Genomic DNA, 21,097 nt, shown 5'->3' with positions numbered 1-21,097 from the left:
ATAACCATCAATCCGCACTGGGCCCGCGTGATGGTTTAAGGCCCGATCTCCCTATCCATCCTTGGGGAAGGCCCGTGCCCCAGCAGTGGGGACGTTAACGGGCTGATGATGATGATGAAGTCGACAGCACACGTCAAACGGATGGCATATTATATTATCATAGAGCGAGATGCATATTTTATTCGCCCGGGTTATTCTTTCATATTAAAATTAACAGTGGTCAATCATCCGTCCCTTTCTTTTTCGGCGGATAAGAAAATGACAAGTATAACCACGGATTAGAAGAAAGCGGTTGGAAGAGCCAAGTGAACCCGAAACGTGCGCTATACAAGTATGAGCAAATAGTTCTATTATAACCTGAAGAGCAAAAAATCTAATATCGACTAAACCTTAGTATGATCGGCTATTTATAAAAAAAAAACTTTTGTATGCAGTATCTTACAAAAAGTAATGATGAAATTGCAGCCTATCACTTAAAATATACTTAGCCAGTAAACTGGCTATGGAATTTGAGAAGCATAGAGCTGTCTTATTTATTTGTTTGCAGGAGTAGTAAATCTTTTATCGTGTGGATTGTGAGGAGGATTACCAACCCCATTAACCCTGGTGTCAGGGTTATTACTAAGAGGCTATAGGCCCCTGACATGACTCATGTAACGACTACGTACTTACATCAGTAAGAGTAACCGGGACCAATGGATCATCTTACTTTTGGACAATCAGGTGATCAGCCTGTAGTGATTTTTGTGATATATCCCCACCAGGATTCGAACCCGGGACCTCCGGATCATGAGCACAACGCTCAACCACTGGACCACGGAGGTCGTTCAGTAGTAAATAAAGTGAGCGGTGTAGAACCGGCGACAGTGGTTCTCAGACAAAGGGCCTTTCCATCGTCTTTCTTCTTTTCCGTGGGTATAACTTGAAGTAAAATTAGGAGGTGTCTGCAGGAATCGGAAGCGTTATGTTATCGGAGGGGAAAGATGGCCGCCTCACCTTGGTCGTGACCTCCCGCAGCCGCCGGTCGGCGTTCCTGGCGTCCTGCTCGGCCTCGGCCCGCAGCTGCGCCAGCGCCGCCCGCGTGCGCTCGGCGTGCGCGCGCTCCAGCGTGGCGCGCGAGGCCGCGGCCGCCGCCGTGTGCTCCGCCCTTAGCGCTTCCACGGTCTTCGATTGCTGCTGTTCTAGACGCTCCACTGTCTGGAAGAGGAATGAGCGACTTTCCAGGGTACGTTTCTCAAAATCAATATAGATGGCGCTGTACAGATTTACCTTCGTTTAATTTTCTAATTTCTATTTAATAACAGATAGATAGATAAAATACTTTATTGAGCACAATGGATACAAAATACAGAGATAAGGACAGTATATACAGAAAAGCACAACAGGCGGCCTTATTGCTCATGCAGCAATTTCTTCCAGGCAACCTTTGGGTACAGGAAAATTTTGTACAAGTATAATAATAGCGGGTCAGTGCATTCTAACAAAACAGGTATTACCTAAACTTTAAAATTGTCTATACAATGGTGCTAATTCCTGCAAACGCCATCTAATTTTATTTTAAGTTATACCTGTCATTTTCTTATCCGTTGAAAAAGAAAGGGACGGGTAATAGACAGGCATAAAATTTATGTAACACACGTCAATTTTAAGCAGAAATCTAAAATAACCGTCTAAAAATTTTACATCGGCCAATAACCCGACAGAATTGAGTATACAGCACGTCAAACGGATTCCATACCAGCGAGATGCCTATTTTATTCGCACGGGTTCATTCATTCATTTTAAAATTAACTTGTTGACAATCATCTGTCCCTTTCCTTTTCGGCGGATAAGAAAATGACGGTTATAACTTAAAATAAAATTTGGAGGTGTTTGCAGGAATTAGCACCATTGTTTTAAGTTTACGCGGTTATTATCATAATTAAAACACATAATAACGGGTGCATGGCACTTGCAACGTGTCGAAATATCGGGAGTCTAATAGCGCCATTTTAAACGCGATAAGAACCCGTTATTACTCCACCGACAAGAGCGCAGCTCTTAAATAGAGAGAGAGAAGAACCCGTTCTTAGTGTTTTAATTTTAAAATTGTCTACAAACATAAACCATTCTTAAATAATAACTTGGGGAGAACGGGCCACCTAGCACAAGCAATGTATTGTATTGTATTGTATGTATTTATTGTATTGTAATTTCAATTAAGTTTCGCGGCGCATTAAAAAAAATAAAAATAATAATAATAAAAATAAAATAATTTTATTTCAGACAGATGCATTGGCGCTTCTGCACTGTAAAGTCGCGAAATGTAAATAAAGAAATAAATTGCTTAAATGGTGTGCCGCCACAATTTGTGAAAAAGGTTTTTGGAAGACAAATAAATACCTATTTTTGTATTTTGTATTGTAATTTCATTGAAGAAAACTTAGTCCATAAATAACCCGCCCCAGACCGTTCCCGGTGCAAAGGTGCCCATAACGCTCGCCGCATTGCCGCGCTGAATAGCAATGGCCAACCTTTGCACCAAGAACGAACCGGAGCGAGAGTCACCCGTTTTTACTTCATTGATAAATATATGCATCTTTTGGGTGTCTATATGGACCCTTTTTAAGGAAGAATATTTGCATATTGTTACCTTCAAATGCCGTTCCTCTTTCTCCTTGCCAATCCTGATCTCCTTGTCCAGAAGGTCTTTCAGTCTGTGAACTTCCAATTTGAGAGCTTCTTCCCTGGTCTCCACCTGGAAACAGCAGATTTTCAATGTTAAATAGGCTATTTGACAACCTAGTGATACTTTTAACGAAACGTACAGAACGAAAGTTTTCTTTGGAGATTGTTAAATGGACTGTATTAAATTAAAAAGTAGAAAATATTTACATAAGTAGCGAGATATAAGAAAATATAAGATATAAGATTGTATGGAAATACTGTCCTGTGACGTCATCAATACAAGCGGTCAAACGTCGTACAAATTGTTACTTCACTCATCATCATCATCATCAGCCCATTAACGTCCCCACTGCTGGGGCACGGGCCTGCCCTATGGATGGATAGGGAGATCGGGCCTTAAACCATCACGCGGGCCCAGTGCGAATTGATGGTTATTAACGACTGCTAATGCAGCCGGGACCAACGGCTTAACGTGTCTTCCGAAGCACGGAGGAGCTCGAGATGAAAACTTTTTTGTGGTCACCCATCCTATGACCGGCCTTTGCGAAAGTTGCTTAACTTCAACAATCGCAGACCGAGCGCGTTTACCGCTGCGCCACCGAGCTCCTCATACTCCTACGCTTAAATCTTTAAAACATTACTGCCAACTGACCTTTTGTAGCTGCAGACTGAGCGCATGCACAGAGCGCTGTTGCTCGGTGACGACGCCGCGCAGCTGCTGCAGCTCGGCGACGTGCGCCGGCGCAGGCTGCGGTGCCGCTTTCAGTTGCTCGATCGTTGTTGTCAGCTGGTGAAGACAATGAGACGGTTTAGCCATTTTGACTTTTTTTGTGACTTATTGTACATTTGAACAGCCTCCGTGGTCTAGTGGTTAGAGTGTCAGACTCACAATCTGGAGGTCCGGGTTCGATTCTCGATGGGGACATTGTCGAAATCACTTTGTGAGATTGTTCTTTGTTTGGTAAGGATTTTCAGGCTTGAATCAACTGATTGTCCGAAAAAGTAAGATGATTCCGTGCTTCGAAGGGCACGTTAAACCGTTGGTCCCGGCTATTAGTCGTAAAAACACCTTCACCAACCCGTATTCGAGCAGGACATATATAGGCTGTTTATGTATATATGTATGTATGTCTGTGTAACGAGATGTTTGAAGTGTCCGGGGTGTGGTAATACGTATGTGCCTACCCCTTTGGGGATACAGGCGCGATGTTACCTCTTTCTTCTGCTTATCAGCATCCCGAGCCTTCTGCTCCAGTTCCCTCATCTTCCATTCGCAGTCTGCCAACATGCGCTCGGCCCGTGCCGCCGCCTGCGACCGCGCAGACTCGTGCGCAGCTCGCCATTTCGCTGTGTTCGCTTCTGCTGCTGCCAAAGCCTGGGGTAGAGAAGTTTGTTTTTTGATGTTTTAACGGCCGGACGATCACAATCCGGAGGTCCCGATTGAATCCCGGTGGGGATATAACACAAAAATCTCTTTGTGGTCCCTAATTTGGTTAGGAAATTACAGGCTGATCACCGGAGTCCGAAAGTAAAATGATCCGTGCTTCTTACTTCCATGCTCAGCATCCGTGCTCAGCAATAACCCTGACACCAGGGATGTTGAGGTTGGTATTCTATCTGATAAGCTGTGGATAGAAGAAGAAGAATGTTTTATCGCGATCAGAAGCCCGAAATGACGAGGGAATAGGGTTGGAGACAGTACCTGGACCTTTTGCTAATATTGGTTGACCAGCACGAATTCAAATTTATTTGGATTTGACAGAATTACTTGACCCAAGTGGATAGCGAGCGATAAGCGCTGAAGAGAAATCGTCGTCGCCGCGGGGTCGATATCGGGGTCCTGAAGTGTTTGGTGTCGCGAGCTGATTGGCGGCCTCTATGGGTAGAGTAATCGGGTCGTCAGGATCGTAACACGAGTTGAGGCGTGTTTGGGCTGTGGAATATCCTCACCTCTTGAGCGCGTTGTTCCTGCAGAGACTTCTCCCGCTGCAGTCTCTCGCAGTCCCTCTCCAGGGCCTGGACCCGTGACTCCAGCTCCGCGCGGTGAGACAAGACGTCCTCCAGCTCGGCTCTGAGTTGTCTGAGGGCGTCATCTGAAATGTCAACTTCATATTATTCACCAAAAAGACGTTAATATTATACTTTTTAGCCAATTTTTTTAAGTACCCTTGCCCAGGGATACGGGTGAAGACCTCAACGGTTGCAGAAGCGGAGAAGCCATCGGTACGGCAATGCAAGACGGAAAGGGATCGTCATAGGGACTGTAACCTGGATCCTGACAGAGGGCAGCAGTAACTGTCAGTACTATTCAGAGGAGGACAGGAGTCCTAGTACGGCTTTGAAATAGACTACATTGGGCGCCATCCCACTTGCGTCAGACAGAGTATCCGCACTGGGCCCGCGTGATGGTTTAAGGCCCGATCTCCCTATCCATCCATAGGGAAGGCGCGTGCCCCAGCAGTGGGGACGTTAATGGGCTGATGATGATGATGACATAACACACATACATAAACTCGCGACTTTTTCTTTTTTTTTATTCGACATACTTACTTATTGTTTTCACATATTAAAACAAAATAATACAATTAGGAATGTATGCCGAAACGGTTCTACCTCAGCATAATGCCATAGCCTAGACTATGACGCTGATTTTCAGTTGGAACGGGTAAGGTAGGTAATCAGGTAACACATTAAACAAAAAATGGACACGAAGTATTTCCCACCGGAGTCTTCTTCTATCGTGTGGGTTGTGAGGTGGATTACCGACCTCATCAACCCTGGTGTCAGGGTTACTATTGAGCCGCCAAACGCCCCTGACATGACTCACGTAACGACTACTTACTTACATCAGTAAGTGGTAACCGGTACCAAAGGACAGAGTACTGCGGGGCGGAAGGCAAGAGGGAAACCACTGCCCTATTTTTCCCTAAAAAAGTAGCATGGAAATGCTGCACCGACAAGAGCGTGGCTCGTAAATTGATGATGATTGTAGATTTGCTGCAGATGACATTAACTACTTGGGCGGACAAATGGGAAGCGCTGAAGGCTCTCACCCGGTACAAAGTTTAAGACAACAGGCCGGAGGGTGCCCAGTTGGGCGCGAACCTCGGCTCAGGGAGTCGACTGAGAGGAAAAATATTTGAAAGAATTCGATAGCGATAAGCGCTGATTGAGGGAAATCGTTAACCTCGCCGGCGGGGTCGATATCGGTGTCCTGAAGTGGTTGGTGTCGCGAGCTGATTGGTCGCCTCTATGGCTAGAGACTACGGAGACCGAATTTTCAAGAATAAAGGAACTTGCCATTTCTCTTCTTCAGCTGGTCAGCGAGGTCAGCGGAACATGCGCGCGCGGCTCCTAGCTCCTCTTCCAATGAGCGGCTGCGCTGGCGCACCAGTTCCGACTCCTTGTATGCCTTCGCTAGCTCGCATTTTAGCTCTGAAATTAGAAGAGATAATCAATCGATCGATCGGTTTAATAATTGAAGGGAAGAGAGGAAGGGGTAGACCTAGGAGAACATTTATGAAACAAATAAAAGAAAAGGTGCAGGTCGTGTCGTATCAGGAGGTGAAGGATTTGGCGGGAAGAAGAGAGGAATGGCGATTACTCCACCGACAAGAGCGCAGCTCTTAAATAAAGAGAGAGAGAGAGAGAGAACCAATCGATGTACGAAATAATTTACACTTTTATGACAGTCACTAACACTGTTGGCGCGACCATTATAGACGGCGATACGGCTCACCTATCACGTTGGTCTAACAGAAAGCTCGGTGAGGTGTGGGCACTTAGTACATCTTGCGATGAATGTTCCTCTGGCTACCGCTATTGGGAGTTCTTATGTTATGTTATTTGTTATATCAAGTGGACAACTAATAATTAAGTATGTTGTCCTCTCTACCAGTTGCAGTGCCCTTACCGGGTCCATGTTCTTCTTCTTCTATCGTGTGGGTTGTGAGGTGGAGTGCCAACCTCATCAACCCTAGTGTCAGGGTTACTATTGAGTCGCCAAAGGCCTCTGACATGGCTCATGTAACGACTACTTACTTACATCAGTAAGTAGTAACCGGGACCAACGGCTTAACGTGCCTTCCGAAGCACGGATCATCTTACTTTTTGGACAATCAGGTGATCAGCCTGTAATGTCCTAACCAAACTAGGGATCACAAAGTGATTTTTGTGATATGTCCCCACCGGGATTCGAACCCGGGACCTCCGGATCGTGAGCCCAACGCTCAACCACTGGACCACGGAGGTCCATGTTGATACTATAATACTTACTTCTGTATTTTTAGAACACCACAATTTTTACGAACACATGGTCGCAATAAAATATTTCTATTCTATTCTATTTTGTTATTCTGCTCACCCCAATTGGGTCGTGTACTTGGTTCAAAATAAATTATGATATTCTAATTACTTACTTACTAAATAAAGACAGATCTACACACATATTATACATACATAACATAAACTTTTCCCACCGGGGTAAGCAGAGACTAGAATTCCATTTGCTTCGATCCTGACACACTTCTCTTGCTTCCTCCACATTCATCAATCGTTTCATACACAAATACAAAAAGAAAGACAGATCTAAAACTAACGAAAAACATTTTCTTTTTTCTGTTCAACTTATTTAATGATTTTTAATCAAGAAAAACGTAATTTTAAGTCCGACATTTTGTCACGTTTTTCTATGACGTCACAGTGTGCTTTTTCATACAAATTCCATAGTAATTTCGTGTTTTGACGTTTATTAAAAAGTAAGTAACTAATTTGACTACTTAGTTGGAAATTAGCCTATTGGGATTACCGACATTAATTAGAAAGCTATAAACACATGTGTCGAGCACATGCGCACACGCATTGGCCTTGACTTGAACAGACAAAGAAATGACCTCTAAATCGAGCTTCACAGAGTCATTGGGTTATTTTAAGAAATTCTCGTGAACGCTTTCACTGTGGGTTGGACGTTGAGCGCTGGGCTCACAATCCAGAGGGAATGGGTTCGAATCCCGGTGGGACATATCACAAAAATCACTATGTACGGTCACGAGCATTAATAATAATATGTACTTATACACTTTGGTACCATGTCACATTAACTTTTTTGACAAATTGAACTGTAAGTCTCAATATAATATATAACATAATATTTTATTAGTTCCGGGCAGTATGCTTCATACCGTACCCCCTCCGGTTGATTGAGGGGAGGCCTGTGCCCAGCAGTGGGACGTATATAGGATGTTTGCGTATGTGTACTCATCTAATAACGTCAGCGAATCATCGAATCGTAGCCATTAGTTTTTGTACTCGAGACAAGACAAAAGTCGGATCTTGGCTGGTGTCCAGCTCAGGGCATTATCCCTATGAAACTACGTACAATAAGCATCTCTCGATGTCATATTCCTTTGTAAGTTTCAGTTTAGTTTATTATTTGAATGAGGGATCCAGGCCACACATAACATAAAAACACAAATGCCGTGGTAGCCCAGTTGGTAGAACGCTTGCCTCTCATTTGCCTCATCAACCCTGGTTATTGAGCCGCCAAAGGCCCCTGACATGGCTCATGTAACGACTACATACTTAGATCAGTAAGTAGTAACCGGGACCAACGGCTTAACGTGCCTTCCGAAGGACGGATCATCTTACTAAGGTCGCAGATTCCAATCCAGGACAGGCGTAAACCAATGATTGTCGAATTTGATTTCGAATTCATGTTTGGATTACGGATGATTTTTTATATCGGATATCCGATAGTTTCGGTTACGGTTACGGAGCTCCCTAACATCCCTGAGATTTACTAAGTGTTATAGTATCACCATGGACCCGGTTAGGTTAGAAGACAGGTAAATGCTGTCTCTTTTACTCACGTTCAATTTCCTGGTTCTTCTCTTCTATCTCTTTCCTGTACGCAGTTATAAGATCTCGGACCCTCTCTGTCTCCTCACACCTGGAGTCAGCGAGCTCTGTTAGTGCTGACACCTGGTGCTGGAATTTGCTCTCCTGGGACACTAGGGACTTCCTGGAAAAGAGAGGTTTTGGGTCAAAACAAGGTCTCAAGACGGGTCAGCGTGGTCGACGATTTCCCCGATCGATTTAATTTTTCAAATAGTATCCTCCCAGACGACTGTCTGTACTGTGAAATTAACGGCCTCCGTGGTCCAGTGGTTGAGCGTTGGGCTCACGAGGGTTTGAATCCCGGTGGGGACATATCACAAAAATCACTTTGTGATCCCTAGTTTGGTTAGGACATTACAGGCTGATCACCTGATTGTCCAAAAAGTAAGATGATCCATTCTTCGGAAGGCATGTTAAGCCGTTGATCCCGGTTTCTACTTACTGATGTAAGTACGTAGTCGTTATATGAGCCATGTCAGCGGCCTTTGGCGGCTCAATAGTAACCCTTCATGAGTGGCTCGTCATTAAATGTTATTATAGAGTAAAATAATATTTTGCTGACAAAAATACAAAATTAATTTTATGACGTAAACATAATGTAAGAACTTAAGTAGTTTATTTATTTTACTGTTTTGGACATTTACCTGATGACTTGTTTGTGGCATTATATAATGCCAATAATTGTATTACTTCCTATGATAACCGTCTGACATTTAATTTAAGTACTTAATTATAATATACTTTTTACATTGGATTGGGGAGTCATATCATATAACGAAACATTTTTTTGCATGCTACTTTAACCCAGTTACTCCTGAAACTATTTATGGTCTCCGGATTTCGTAATTTTTCAATATGTGTTTTATTGTGGTGCCAAAGTCTTCGGAAAAATAGTGAATAAAATCTATCTCTTCTGGGAAAGCGGGAAAATCATGGCCGTTTAAACGCCCAGTAGGAATATCCACTACTAACATACACAAGGAAATATAGCTGTATTAAAATACAATTTAAGTTTTCTTGGGCACTTTTATTTGCAACATAAACATTTTAACTGTAATATGATAATATTTCTACTATTCGGCAGTGTGATATGTAAGAAAACATGCTTTGGGGTGCAGAGAAACAGTACATTTTTTACAAAAATAATTAGTTTTTTTCTTGCATACAGCACACCTCAGCTGATTTTCTTTATATTCCACCAGATGCTCCATTCTGTCATAACGGGACGTTTCACGATAGTTTCTTGACGTTGGACGTGGACCACGCTTTTCCGTTTTTTGATACGTCTCCAGAGTTCTCCAGTAAGCTTCTTGCTACCGCCCTGCGATAAGTCAGATGATAATATTCGCCACTATCAGCCTTGTACAACTGCCAAGCATTGTGAACAGCCATGTCGAGGCAATGACACATCAATGGAAAATACCATTTTCCCCCCTGATGCTGGTCCTATATTTTGGTCAGCTCAATCTCGATTTTTTGCCCCTCTGGGAATCTATGTGCATTGTGACGGTTCCTTCACTGATATTTTTGATTACGTGGCACTGTCACGGCTATAAGAGGTGTATCACATTCGGTAGGTGCAGTGACATCTGATATAATCTGTTCTGGGGGATCCGCAGCTTCATCAATAGATATAATGCCTGTACATCTTCTTTAGGCTATCGTAGACAAAGGCAATTCATGTTCAATGTCAAAAAATTCGTCGTCTGAATAGATCAGGTCTGCTTGAGCTTTCAGCTGAGATCCTGAAAAACCCAACAATTTGAATCAATATATAAAGCTAATAAATAACTGTGTAATGGTAATAAATGTATTATGAACAAATGTATAACTATTTCGCTTACTAGCTTACCTAGAAGATTATGCCAAGTTACAACTTCTTCGCCTCCAGAATCCTCATCAGTTATATCAACGTTCGAATTTTCAGGTGGTAAAATAGCTACGCCACTTGGCAATTGATCGTTATCGTCAATACACTCCAGATCTTCGATAATTTCAATCAATCTCAACGGTTTCATATAGCGCGGCCTGGAAAACATAACAGACGTTGATTCTCCTACTGGGCGTTTAAACGACCATAAACTTTCAAGATCAAAATTGATATAAAAAACTCTTGTAAGATACTTTATTTTCCATTTCTTGACTAATATGTACTTACGTCTCAATAAAGCTATAAGTAATAAACAATAATATCTCGAAAAACTAATAAAAACTTACCTCTTAGAAGCCATATTTCGAAATATTTTATTAACTGTCACTTAAAACCGCAAAATTAATTGAAAATAGGCACACAAATAGCATAAACAAGTTACTGTCATGAAGTTTAATTAACACTAAGGAGAATAACGCAGAGATAACTAGTGTAGAAAACATTAATTCTACAAATAATCGAGGGTAGATTTGATAAGTATTGGCGGGCGTTTAAAAGGCCAGTAGGGGAATCTGGGTTAAGCGAAATGTGTGTGAAACTGACAATAGGGTTGATGAGGTTGGTAATTCACCTCACAACCCACACGATAGAAGAACTGTGTTTAGAAAAACTATGAGTGTTCTAAATAGTTCTAATAACACGGTTTTAACAATAATTAATGTTAGTTTATATTATCAATGGCTGAACCACTTACAATGGAAGAGTTATTTCCAGAAAGCGACAACACTGACTTCCTGTGGGCTCAGGGTTGCCAACAGTGTGCCCGGGAATTTTTCCAAACTGGGAATGTTCCCGTTGTAAAAACTCTTTAATAGTAAGGACATTGGCTGCTTTTCTTTTTCAAATTATTATTACTCTGATCCTAACAGCGTAACTAATGTCATAGAATAAGGAATATTACTACGTGTAGAACGGCAACTCTCCGCTCCCCACCAGCGGCTGAGCTAGGTTTACCTCACCCCCTCGGTCTTACTTTAGTCTTCAATCGTATGGCGTCAGACGTCATACATACAGATGCGCGTGTACGATAACGTCAATGTGTAGTGTCTGTGTTTTTTTTGTGACGTGACTTATTGTAGATTTGCCGCAGATGGCATTAACTACTTGGCCGGACACATGGGGAGCGCTGAAGGCTCTCACCCGGTAAGTGTCTGTGTAAAACGAGGTGTTTTATATGAAGAGGGTGTGCTCAAAGGCTAGGTAATAAAGCTCTTTTTTTAAAATAATATAGGCTCGCGTTTGAACACAATCTCACCTGATGGTAAGTGATGATTTGATCTAGGGTGGTAACGCTTACCTAGCCTCTTCACTCAAGCCTTGAAGGCTTTCAGATTATAACGAGTCGGAAATACAGACGACGGTAGACGGTTTCAGTTCTTTGAACATATTATTATTATTTGAAAATTGTGAGGGCCGGACTGAAAAACAGCCCGAGAGATCACTGCGACCTTGTCAGATCTATTGTGACCTTAATCCCTACATTTAAAAATCCTCTAGACCGATCCGTTCGAAGAGATCCAACGTCTTTTTGGGAGAAAGCTCCGTGACTTCCTGGGGGTCCATTATGTGGCCCCCAAGTGTACGGCTTCTGCTATGTATGAGAGCCTCACAGCTGCACAGCAGATGTAGTGGCTTCATCTTTGAACATAACTTTTGCGTTTTTTTATTGCCCGGACTATTCCCGGGAAAGGTGCATCTCATCACTGATCATGGCCATATACCGCATAGGTACCTTCCCTATGTAAAATAAAGCTTCAGGTATAAAACTTACTTTACACGAAAAGAAAGTATATAGGCTAGTTTCCAACTAGTCAAATCAGTTACTTTTCAGTCAAAACACGAAATTACTATGGAATTTGTATGAAAAAGCAACCTGTGACGTTTTAGAAAAACGTGACAAAATGTAGCATTTATTATTATTTTTTTTATTAAAATTCATAAATAAGTTAAATAGAAAAAGTTTCTGTCACCTTTAGACCTGTCTTTATTTAGTAATCAATATTTCATAATTTATCTTAGACCTAGGAAACTACCCAATTATTTAAAAAGCAAGAAATATTTACAAAACAATCACCCCAATCACCGCAGCCCTATTTCCCGCGCATTTTTGACACTTCAAGGACGCCATCTTGTTTGACGCACGACCGCACGACTCGTTAACACTTTGAGTCATGTTTCAAATTTATAACCTCAAACATTTCACTAGAATTTCAATACGTAACGTTATTGTATTTAAATATTTTAGTTTTCTTTGTCTGACCATGATTTTCGTTTCCTCATTATGTTCTAAGAATGTTTTGTTTGTAAATAGATTTGTTGTTTGAAAATTCACATTCCCGAGAATGCGGTTCGGCGGTATGTGACCTAACCTGTATTGGGATGGTTTTCCCTTCGGGTTTGAAGGTCAGACAGGCAGTCGCTTCTGTAAAAACTGACCTATCAGTTCTTCAGGTTAGGTAAGCGGATCCTGTGCAAAAACGGGATGATGCTATGGGGATGTTGAAGGCAAGCTCTCTCGAAGTAATCTACGAAACACTTGTGAAAATCTACTTACATGTATAAAAATAAACTAAAAAACAGTTTGGATTATCTAGACTTAGGTATCTGGACAGAACACTAACCAGATTATATTGGACGCCAGCAGAACATAAAGATATGTTTGGAAGCACTTCAGGATGTTTGTTCATGTATTTTTGTACATTTTAATGCACACTCACTCGATTTGAATGGATTGCTTTTACTTTTAAACGTTTATAGAAAGCTGTAAAGAAATCTCCCTAGTGTTATCCCGTTTTCACTGGATCCGCTTACTTAACCTGAAGATTATGTTTTTTTTATAGAAGCGACTGCCTGTCTGATTTTCCAGCCAAGCAGAATCAGCAGTACAGGTTAGGTTACATTTTGAAATTCACTTTCGCAATTCTATTATCCTTCATCCGCTCTACGTGTCCAAACGAACCTAATATTCTTGTAAGTACCTATATTCCCTTCTCAATAATAGTCATTTTTTTTTGGATTTTTTTGGCCTGGTTACATAGACCTTTAGGCCATCAATATTAGTCACTGTATCGTCTATAGCATAGTGATGTACCAGTCGATCGATTCTTTTCTATCTAACACATAGAAATCATCATCTATTTTTATTTTGTACTTATTAATAGTTTTAGTTTTCGTTTTCTTTTTTTCATACCATTTAAACGTTGTTTAAAGAAAGTTTACACGATCCGTTTTTTCATTTTTAAATTTATTTCAATTATTGTTCTTTTTAATTTGTTAACTTTAGTTTATACTTTTTATTATCAGTGTTGTGTGCGTCTATAATTGGCAGGCATACCGGAACTTTTCCTATGTGTATTTTATTTTGTGTTTGTGTATGTAAGTACTGCTCTGTTGATGCACCATAATAAATAAATAAACACATGTGAATTAAATGTGTAGTTTTGATAAATACATTCTTGTAATATTGAAAATATTTACAAGAAAATTTCTTGTAGTATAGGGGTTCTAAGTTTTGATGAACATGGCAAACCACGGGTCGGATTAACAGCGGTCGGAACCAGATATTGTATAATATTTTGACCGACATATCCCTCTATATACTTATATTTTATAAAGGACACCACCACCATCGTTGACCAGTCCATATACTCAATTATTTGTATTTCTCGTGTAAGTTGTTTTTATTATGTGTTTTGATTGTGAGTTATGTGTTTTATAATATATATTTGTTATCTGTATTACTTATATTTGTTACTGTGGTGTCCCTTTATAATAAACGTTTCTTTTATACGTTTCTTTCTTTCTTTCTATATAATACCAGTAGGCTCTGCACGTTAACCGCGTCGCGCGCGGCGCGAATTATATCGAGGTCTTCGAGCAATAGCCGTTTGACGTCCATCTACGTAGATAGCATTCGTATCGTTTATTGGTCGAAGCGCTCAATATAATTATTTTTATTTATTTATTAAATCTTAATACTTAAAATACAATTTGTCAATGCCCTGCAAAACTGTAAACAGTTTGTCTGCAGGAAAGAGTCTCTAATAATATGAACTTATATCTAATAGTCAATTGTAAGTAGGAGCACAGTGAATTTAACAATTAAATAACATAAAATTAGCTAGGACACGAGTCTAAAAGGTGTTGTTTAAGTATTTTTTTATATTTAAGTACTTTTATTTGGTTCTAGACGGATGTTCTCAGGCAAACTGTTCAGTAAGTAGGGAAGTCTTTTTTAGAGTTCTATCGCCATAATATCGCGGCACGGTTGTCACGCAGATCCGACAGAACACGATGACCCGGCCAGCTGACCGCAATTTTACGGAATGTAAACAGAGATTGTCCTTCATAACAGCTGTGAAATTCCATCTTGAACATTTCAGCTTTAGTTCAATTGTCTAGCGTTGCCAAAATGTCTGACGTAAACATAAACTCACGACTATATCTCAATTGCAGTAGTTAGAGGTACATCCATCGCAAGATGAACTAAGTACCCACACCTTACTGAGCTTTCTGTCATTCTTCTTACGGTGTGGGTTGTGTGGTGGAATACCGGCCTCATCAACCTTATCATTGAGGTTATCATTGAGCCGCCAAAGGCCCCTGACATGGCTCATGTAACGACTATATACATCAGTAAGTAGGACCGGGACCAACGGCTTAACGTGCCTTCCGAAGCGGATCATCTTACTTTCGGACAATCAGGTGATCAGTCTGTAATGTCCTAACCAAACTTGGGGTCACAAAGTGATTTTTGTGATATGTCCCCACTGGAATTCCCTGACACCAGAGTTAATGAGGTTTGGTATTCCACCTCACAACCCACACGAAAGAAGAAAACGTTATTTTAACCGGCATATTGTAGTAAAATATTGGTAATATATTATATGAGTATATAAAATATATTTACAGCTTGTAAAAACAAATTTGTAGAGCATTTTATTTGGCATGTAATCGCGTCATGTTCGCATATTTCACAGTTGGGACGTAAATTAACAGTAAGCATTTAAAACTCAAATTGGCCATTAATATAATTATATCGAGCGCTTGGACTAATAAACGATACGAATGCTATCTACGTAGATGAACGTCAAACGGCTATTGGTCGAAGGCCTCGATATAATTCGCGCACGCGGTTACCGTGCAGAGCCTACTGGTATTATACATACTTCAGGTGTCAACCGAAGACGATTACATATTTACTTGACGGTGTAATCGTCTTCGGTTGACACCCTCGCATAATTGGAATCAAACATCACTTAACAAGTAAGTTCGTTTAAGTCCTAATTATATATATGTCGGTCAAAATATTATATATTATTTTGAAAATACTTATATACTTAGTCCATTTTAAGGAACCAATTTTGATATTTTTGTGTTTTATCAATCCTATCTATTTTTTAGAAACACCTATACTTGTTTTTCCCTTGCTGACGTCACGGAAGCAATAATAAAAAAATCCTTACCCTAAAAAAAGCGCCAATGTCAAGGCTTTGGCCTAATAAGAATATTAAATGAGAGAGATTGAAAACTGAAGACAAGGCACTGGCCTAAATTGGATATTGAAAACTGAAGACAAGGTTTAGGCCTATTTAGATCGTGATTTTCAAATATTAAATTACTAAAGTCAATTGTTTTAAGTTTACGCGGTTATTATCATAATTAAAACAGATAATAACGGGTTCTTACCCGTTAAGAACCCGTTCTTATGTGTTTTAATTATACTAAAGTCAAGGCTGAATGGTCCTCAGATCTTTGCCTGCCTTATATAAGGCGAATTAAACAACAACAATACTGTCAGTACTGCCATAACTTAAAGATCATAACTTCCGTTTTATATCTTTATAACATAGACAAAGAATTCGGACTGAATTTGATTTGCAAACCAGCTGCAAATCCGACTTTAAGAGTTTGGATTCATGTTTGAATCATAGATATAATCGAAACCACGTGGGTTTCCAGGATTTGTGTCCGGTTAATGGCAATAGGCTCCCTATTACATGGGACTGAAACATAGCTGGCGATGAGTGCGTGTATATGTTATACCTTTCGGAGATACACCCGTGTTGCTGTGTTATGTTTTAATATGCGTGTTAGTCTAGTACGTTTTCTAAATACATCCAAGCGGGAATTGAGCCAAAGGTTTGATTGGCTTGGTTGTAAGTACAATAGAAGAATCAACTCTACTTACTGGTTGTCCACATGCTTCGGATTATTCGGGTCGATGACCTCCGCGACGTTGACTTCGACCACTTCTTCTATTATCTCTTCTTCCGTCTCACTCTCACTTTCACTGACCTCACTTTCACTCTCACTTTCGCTTTCCTCTAAAGTCTTCACTTCACTCAACTCATCTTGTCTTTCATCTATGAATCCACTGTCACTGTTGTCACTGGATATTCTTCTAAGTCCGTCGTTTTCTTCATTTTCACTAACATTTATTACAGTCCTATTTTCTTCTGCCACAAAACCTCCGAAGTCATCGTTGTCCGGTAAACTATCTTCTAAGTATTCTTCTTCTTCACCAGAGGTGAGGGATTCGAAAGAAGAGTCTACTTCCTCGTCTGTCTGTTCGTCTCCATCATCAAAAACAATGTGTTTTTGAAACGTGACCTTTTTCTTGCCACAATCGGATCTGTCGTCATCGGAACACCCTTCCGTGTCCGATTTCGGTGGTTTCAAATTCGATTTCTTAACTATACTCGGCGATTCAATACTCTGTGCGTCTACTTTATTGTCTTCTATTTCTCTTTCTTTGTTCTCTTCAAGTAGCTTATCCAGTTCACCTTTCAGACTTGACTTGTAGTTATCTATCGGGTTAGGCGTTCTTCTTTCATCGATAGTTTCGTAGAGAGGTTCCTTTTTATCGTTTTTACTGTCAGCTCCCCCCATTGGTTTGCTTTCATTAATCTTGTCGATCGTGCAGTCTATAGTGCGGGCAATCTCGCGCAGCAATGCCTCGGCATGTTGTTTCTCAGGATCGACATTCAGATCGTCATTAGACACGTACACTAAAGACACGTGCGGCTTGGAGTATTTTTGCAGGACTAGAGACTTGACGAAGTCAGCTGGATCGGCGGTATTTTTGGCGGGCGTGGGCGCGTCGCTACACTTCACCTCGCGCTCGGATTTGCTGCGTTGCAACGAAACGGTCGTCTCTTTCGGCGGACTGACGCGAACGGACTCGGCCCGAGCTGTTTTTCTTTTGTTTTTATTCTTCCGTTTCCCCGCCATTATTTGTAACAATGCTCCGACTCCACTTTTTTCAGTTTTCTGGCCGTATTGAGTCTCAGGTATGAGTAAATTCACTACATCCTTGCTAGTGTAGGGCTCGTTCGTTACATCATCGTTTCGAGCGCGCGTTTCGACTGATTCCGCGGTTCTAGTGTTCTCAATCGGCTGCGTTCGGTTATTCTCGGGCGCGGTCGTGGGGGCGTCCTTCCCGCCTTTTTTCTTAAAGAAATTAAACATGGCGGAGGTTTTTTTTTCAACTTTCGTTCAGGAATCCATGTGTGCGCGCTGCGGCGATGAAGAGTAGACTGTTTTATAAATAATTTCTCCAGTTTATGCTATTATTTGTTGTTTTAGCGCGCGATAATTATTGCTGATGTGCGAAGTACTGAAGTGACGTTATAAATAACTACTTTGGGTTGTTGAGAGGTTTACCTACTGTAATGTTACTCTAGTTTTTTCCGTTCAGGTCAAGTAATTAGCAACGGCCTCTGTGGTCCAGTGGTTGCGCGTTGAGCTCACAATCTGGAGGTCCCGGGTTCGAATCCCGGTGGGGACATATCACAAAAATCATCTTTGTGATCCCCAGTTTATTTAGGACATCACAGGCTGATCACCTGATTGTCTGAAAGTAAGATGATCCGTGCTTCGGAAGGTACGTTAAGCCGTTGATCCCGGTGACTACTTACTGATGTATAGTCGTTAAATAAGCCATGTTAGGGGCCTTTGGCTGCTCAATAATAACCCTGACACCAGGGTTGATGAGGTTAGTATTCCACCTCACCATCAACACGATGAAGTAGATCCATATTTAAAGGATTTAATCGACCCTGGCGGGTAGATAGCGGTACGCGCTGAATGAGGGAAATCGTCGACCACGTCGGCGGGGTCGGTATTTTTTTTTAAATTTATTTATAAACAAAATTACATACATGTACATTTTAATACTATCTCGCTTGACAACAAACCCTGAGAACCCCGATACCGACGCTGGCGTGATAGATAAATTCTACCTACACCCCGTAGGCTAAAAATAATAATGATTAATGAAAACACCAGCATGCTATAAACCATTAATGTATCATGGATATTAATTATATTATTTACCTAACTAATACCTACGCTCGCGTGCGTTTACGTCAAAATTCAAAGTACTTATTCATGCGCGCACTAAAATTACGTTCATTATGGTACATTACCCACACCATCACATCCATTATCGTACTATCCCGCTATATTATACAGGGTGTTATTGACACCGTAATGAATACTGAGGGGGATGACTCAGACCATGATTCTGAGTTGATATTAAGTGGAATTTCCTGTCGGAAAATTCATGACATTATTTGTCTATTTTTAAATTATTTTCCATTTCATACTTTTGCGACGGAAAATTCCACTTGATATTAACTCACAATCATGGTCTGAATCATCCTTCAAAGTTTTCGTTACGATGTCACTAACACCCTGTATAATGTTAAATATCTCCTATACTCAAATGTTGCCTGGAAGAGATTGCTACTTAGAAATAAGGCCTATTGTACTCATTCTATTTCCCTATTGTTATGTATTTTGTATGTTTCGTGTATGCAGCTCTATTGCCTTTGTATAACTTCGTGCCCGTTGCCGTGGAGACCTTTGGTAGCTGGGGGGCGGGGCGGTCTTCATGTCGGAATTGGGTCGCGCAGGCTCAGGGAGGAATCAGGTAACTCCAGCTCCGGCTTGTTCCTGGGGCAAAGGCTGGCCATTGCCATTCAGCGCAGTAATGCTGCTAGTGATATGGGCACCTTTACTCCGGCATTCAAATATAATAGGGCATGCATAATTAGTACAGAATTCTAATGTTTAATTCGTTTATAATATTAATGTTTAATTAATTTATATTTGTACGCCGACTGGCAGATCACAGCGCTCTAACCTATATATATGTATAACAACCTACTCTACCTGTGTTTCACAAATAAATCAATTTGTAATTTGTAATTTGCATTACTATTTTTTTGACGTGACTTATTGTAGATTTGCCGCAGATAGCATTAACTAATTGGCCGGACTAATGGGGAGCGCTTAAGACTCTCACCCGGTACAACGTTTAAGACAACAGACCCGAGGGTGCCTAGATGGGCGCGAACCTCGGCTCAGGGCATCGTCTGAAAGGAAGAATATTTGAAAGAATTAATCGACCCTAGAGAGTCGATAGCGATAAGCGCTGAATGAGGGAAGTCGTCGACCACGCCGTAGGGGTCGGTATCGGGGTTCTGAAGTGTTTGGTGTCGCGAGCTGATTGGCCGCCTCTATGGCTAGAGTAATCGGGTCGTCGGAATCGTATTTTACGTGCTTCGGACGCCGATACTTTTCAGTACCGTCCCTGAGCGGGATGCATTCGGAAGGCGTAACTACCAGGGGATTTGGGACTTACATCAGTAAGTAGTAACCGGAAAACTATAGAAGTAATCTATGCTAACACAAACCTATAAAAGAAAGAATTTTATACCTATATTATGTGTGTATTTTTTTCTACGCATACAATTTGTTTACTGCGTGCGAAGCGCGTGAGTTTGAACCGTAGCCAATGCTAATTATAATGAAATGACTGACTTTCTGTTGAGCAATACGTTGTTTCATCTGTCTAGCTCACCTGAGCTCAAATGATAGATTGGTGTGTGTCCACGGTATAGAAGAAAGAAGTTGGAAGGGCCAAGTGAGCGCGAAACGCGCGCCATAAAAGTCTTCTTCTATCGTGTGGGTTTTGAGGTGGATTACCAACCCGCCAAAGGCCCCTGACACGGCTCATGTAACGACTACTTACTTACATAATCATCAATTTAAGAGCCACGCTCTTGTCGGTGCAGCATTTTCCATGCTACTTTTTTAGGGAAAAATAGGGCAGTGGTTACACTCTTGCCTTCCGCCCCGCAGTACTCTGTCTGACGCAAGTGGGATGGCGCCCAGAGTAGTCTATTACAAGCATTACTTTCTTACATCAGTAAGAAATAATCCGTCATCCTTTTAGACGACGCGAGTCGAGGTTCGCCCAACTGGGCACCCTCAGGCCTGTACCGGGCGAGAGCCCTCAGCCTGACTCCAGTGGGTCGATAGCGATAAGCTCTGAATGAGAGAAATCGTCGACCACGCCGGCGCATAAAATAAGGAATAATCTATCTATTTGTGAATAATAAATAAGGAATAATCTATCTATTTGTGAATAATCTATCTGTCTGTAATCTATCTATTTGTGAATGTTATTTTTCCTGTATTGTAAATAATGTTTGTATATGTCTGCAAAGATAGAGTTTGGTGGGACCTAGCCATAAGTATAATTTTAAGACCAAATTATGTACCCAAATTCATACAATAAATTATTTGATTTGATTT

General features: G+C 41.1%; 1 protein-coding gene across 3 annotated transcripts in view; it reads right to left on the bottom strand.

Moving 5' to 3' along the window:
* The window catches only part of LOC126378817 (myosin-2 heavy chain), a 40,930-nt gene extending 22,917 nt beyond the window's left edge, over positions 1-18,013 (bottom strand). For all 3 annotated transcript variants that reach the window (XM_050027235.1, XM_050027236.1, XM_050027237.1), the window contains exons 1-8: positions 16,683-18,013; positions 8,535-8,686; positions 5,968-6,102; positions 4,618-4,760; positions 3,881-4,042; positions 3,320-3,454; positions 2,633-2,737; positions 997-1,197 (exon numbers count right to left, since the gene is read on the bottom strand). In XM_050027235.1, the coding sequence (XP_049883192.1) occupies positions 997-1,197; positions 2,633-2,737; positions 3,320-3,454; positions 3,881-4,042; positions 4,618-4,760; positions 5,968-6,102; positions 8,535-8,686; positions 16,683-17,962 (2,313 nt within the window). In that variant the 5' untranslated portion in view covers positions 17,963-18,013. The remainder of the gene's footprint in view (positions 1-996; positions 1,198-2,632; positions 2,738-3,319; positions 3,455-3,880; positions 4,043-4,617; positions 4,761-5,967; positions 6,103-8,534; positions 8,687-16,682) is intronic.
* Between the last annotated feature and the right edge of the window lie 3,084 nt (positions 18,014-21,097).

This window comes from Pectinophora gossypiella, chromosome 27 (genome assembly GCF_024362695.1).
Source record: "Pectinophora gossypiella chromosome 27, ilPecGoss1.1, whole genome shotgun sequence".
In the NCBI taxonomy this organism is placed as follows: Eukaryota; Metazoa; Arthropoda; class Insecta; order Lepidoptera; family Gelechiidae; genus Pectinophora; species Pectinophora gossypiella.
The sequence above is the reverse complement of the archived record's forward strand: the minus strand, read 5'-3'. Positions and strand labels throughout refer to the sequence as shown.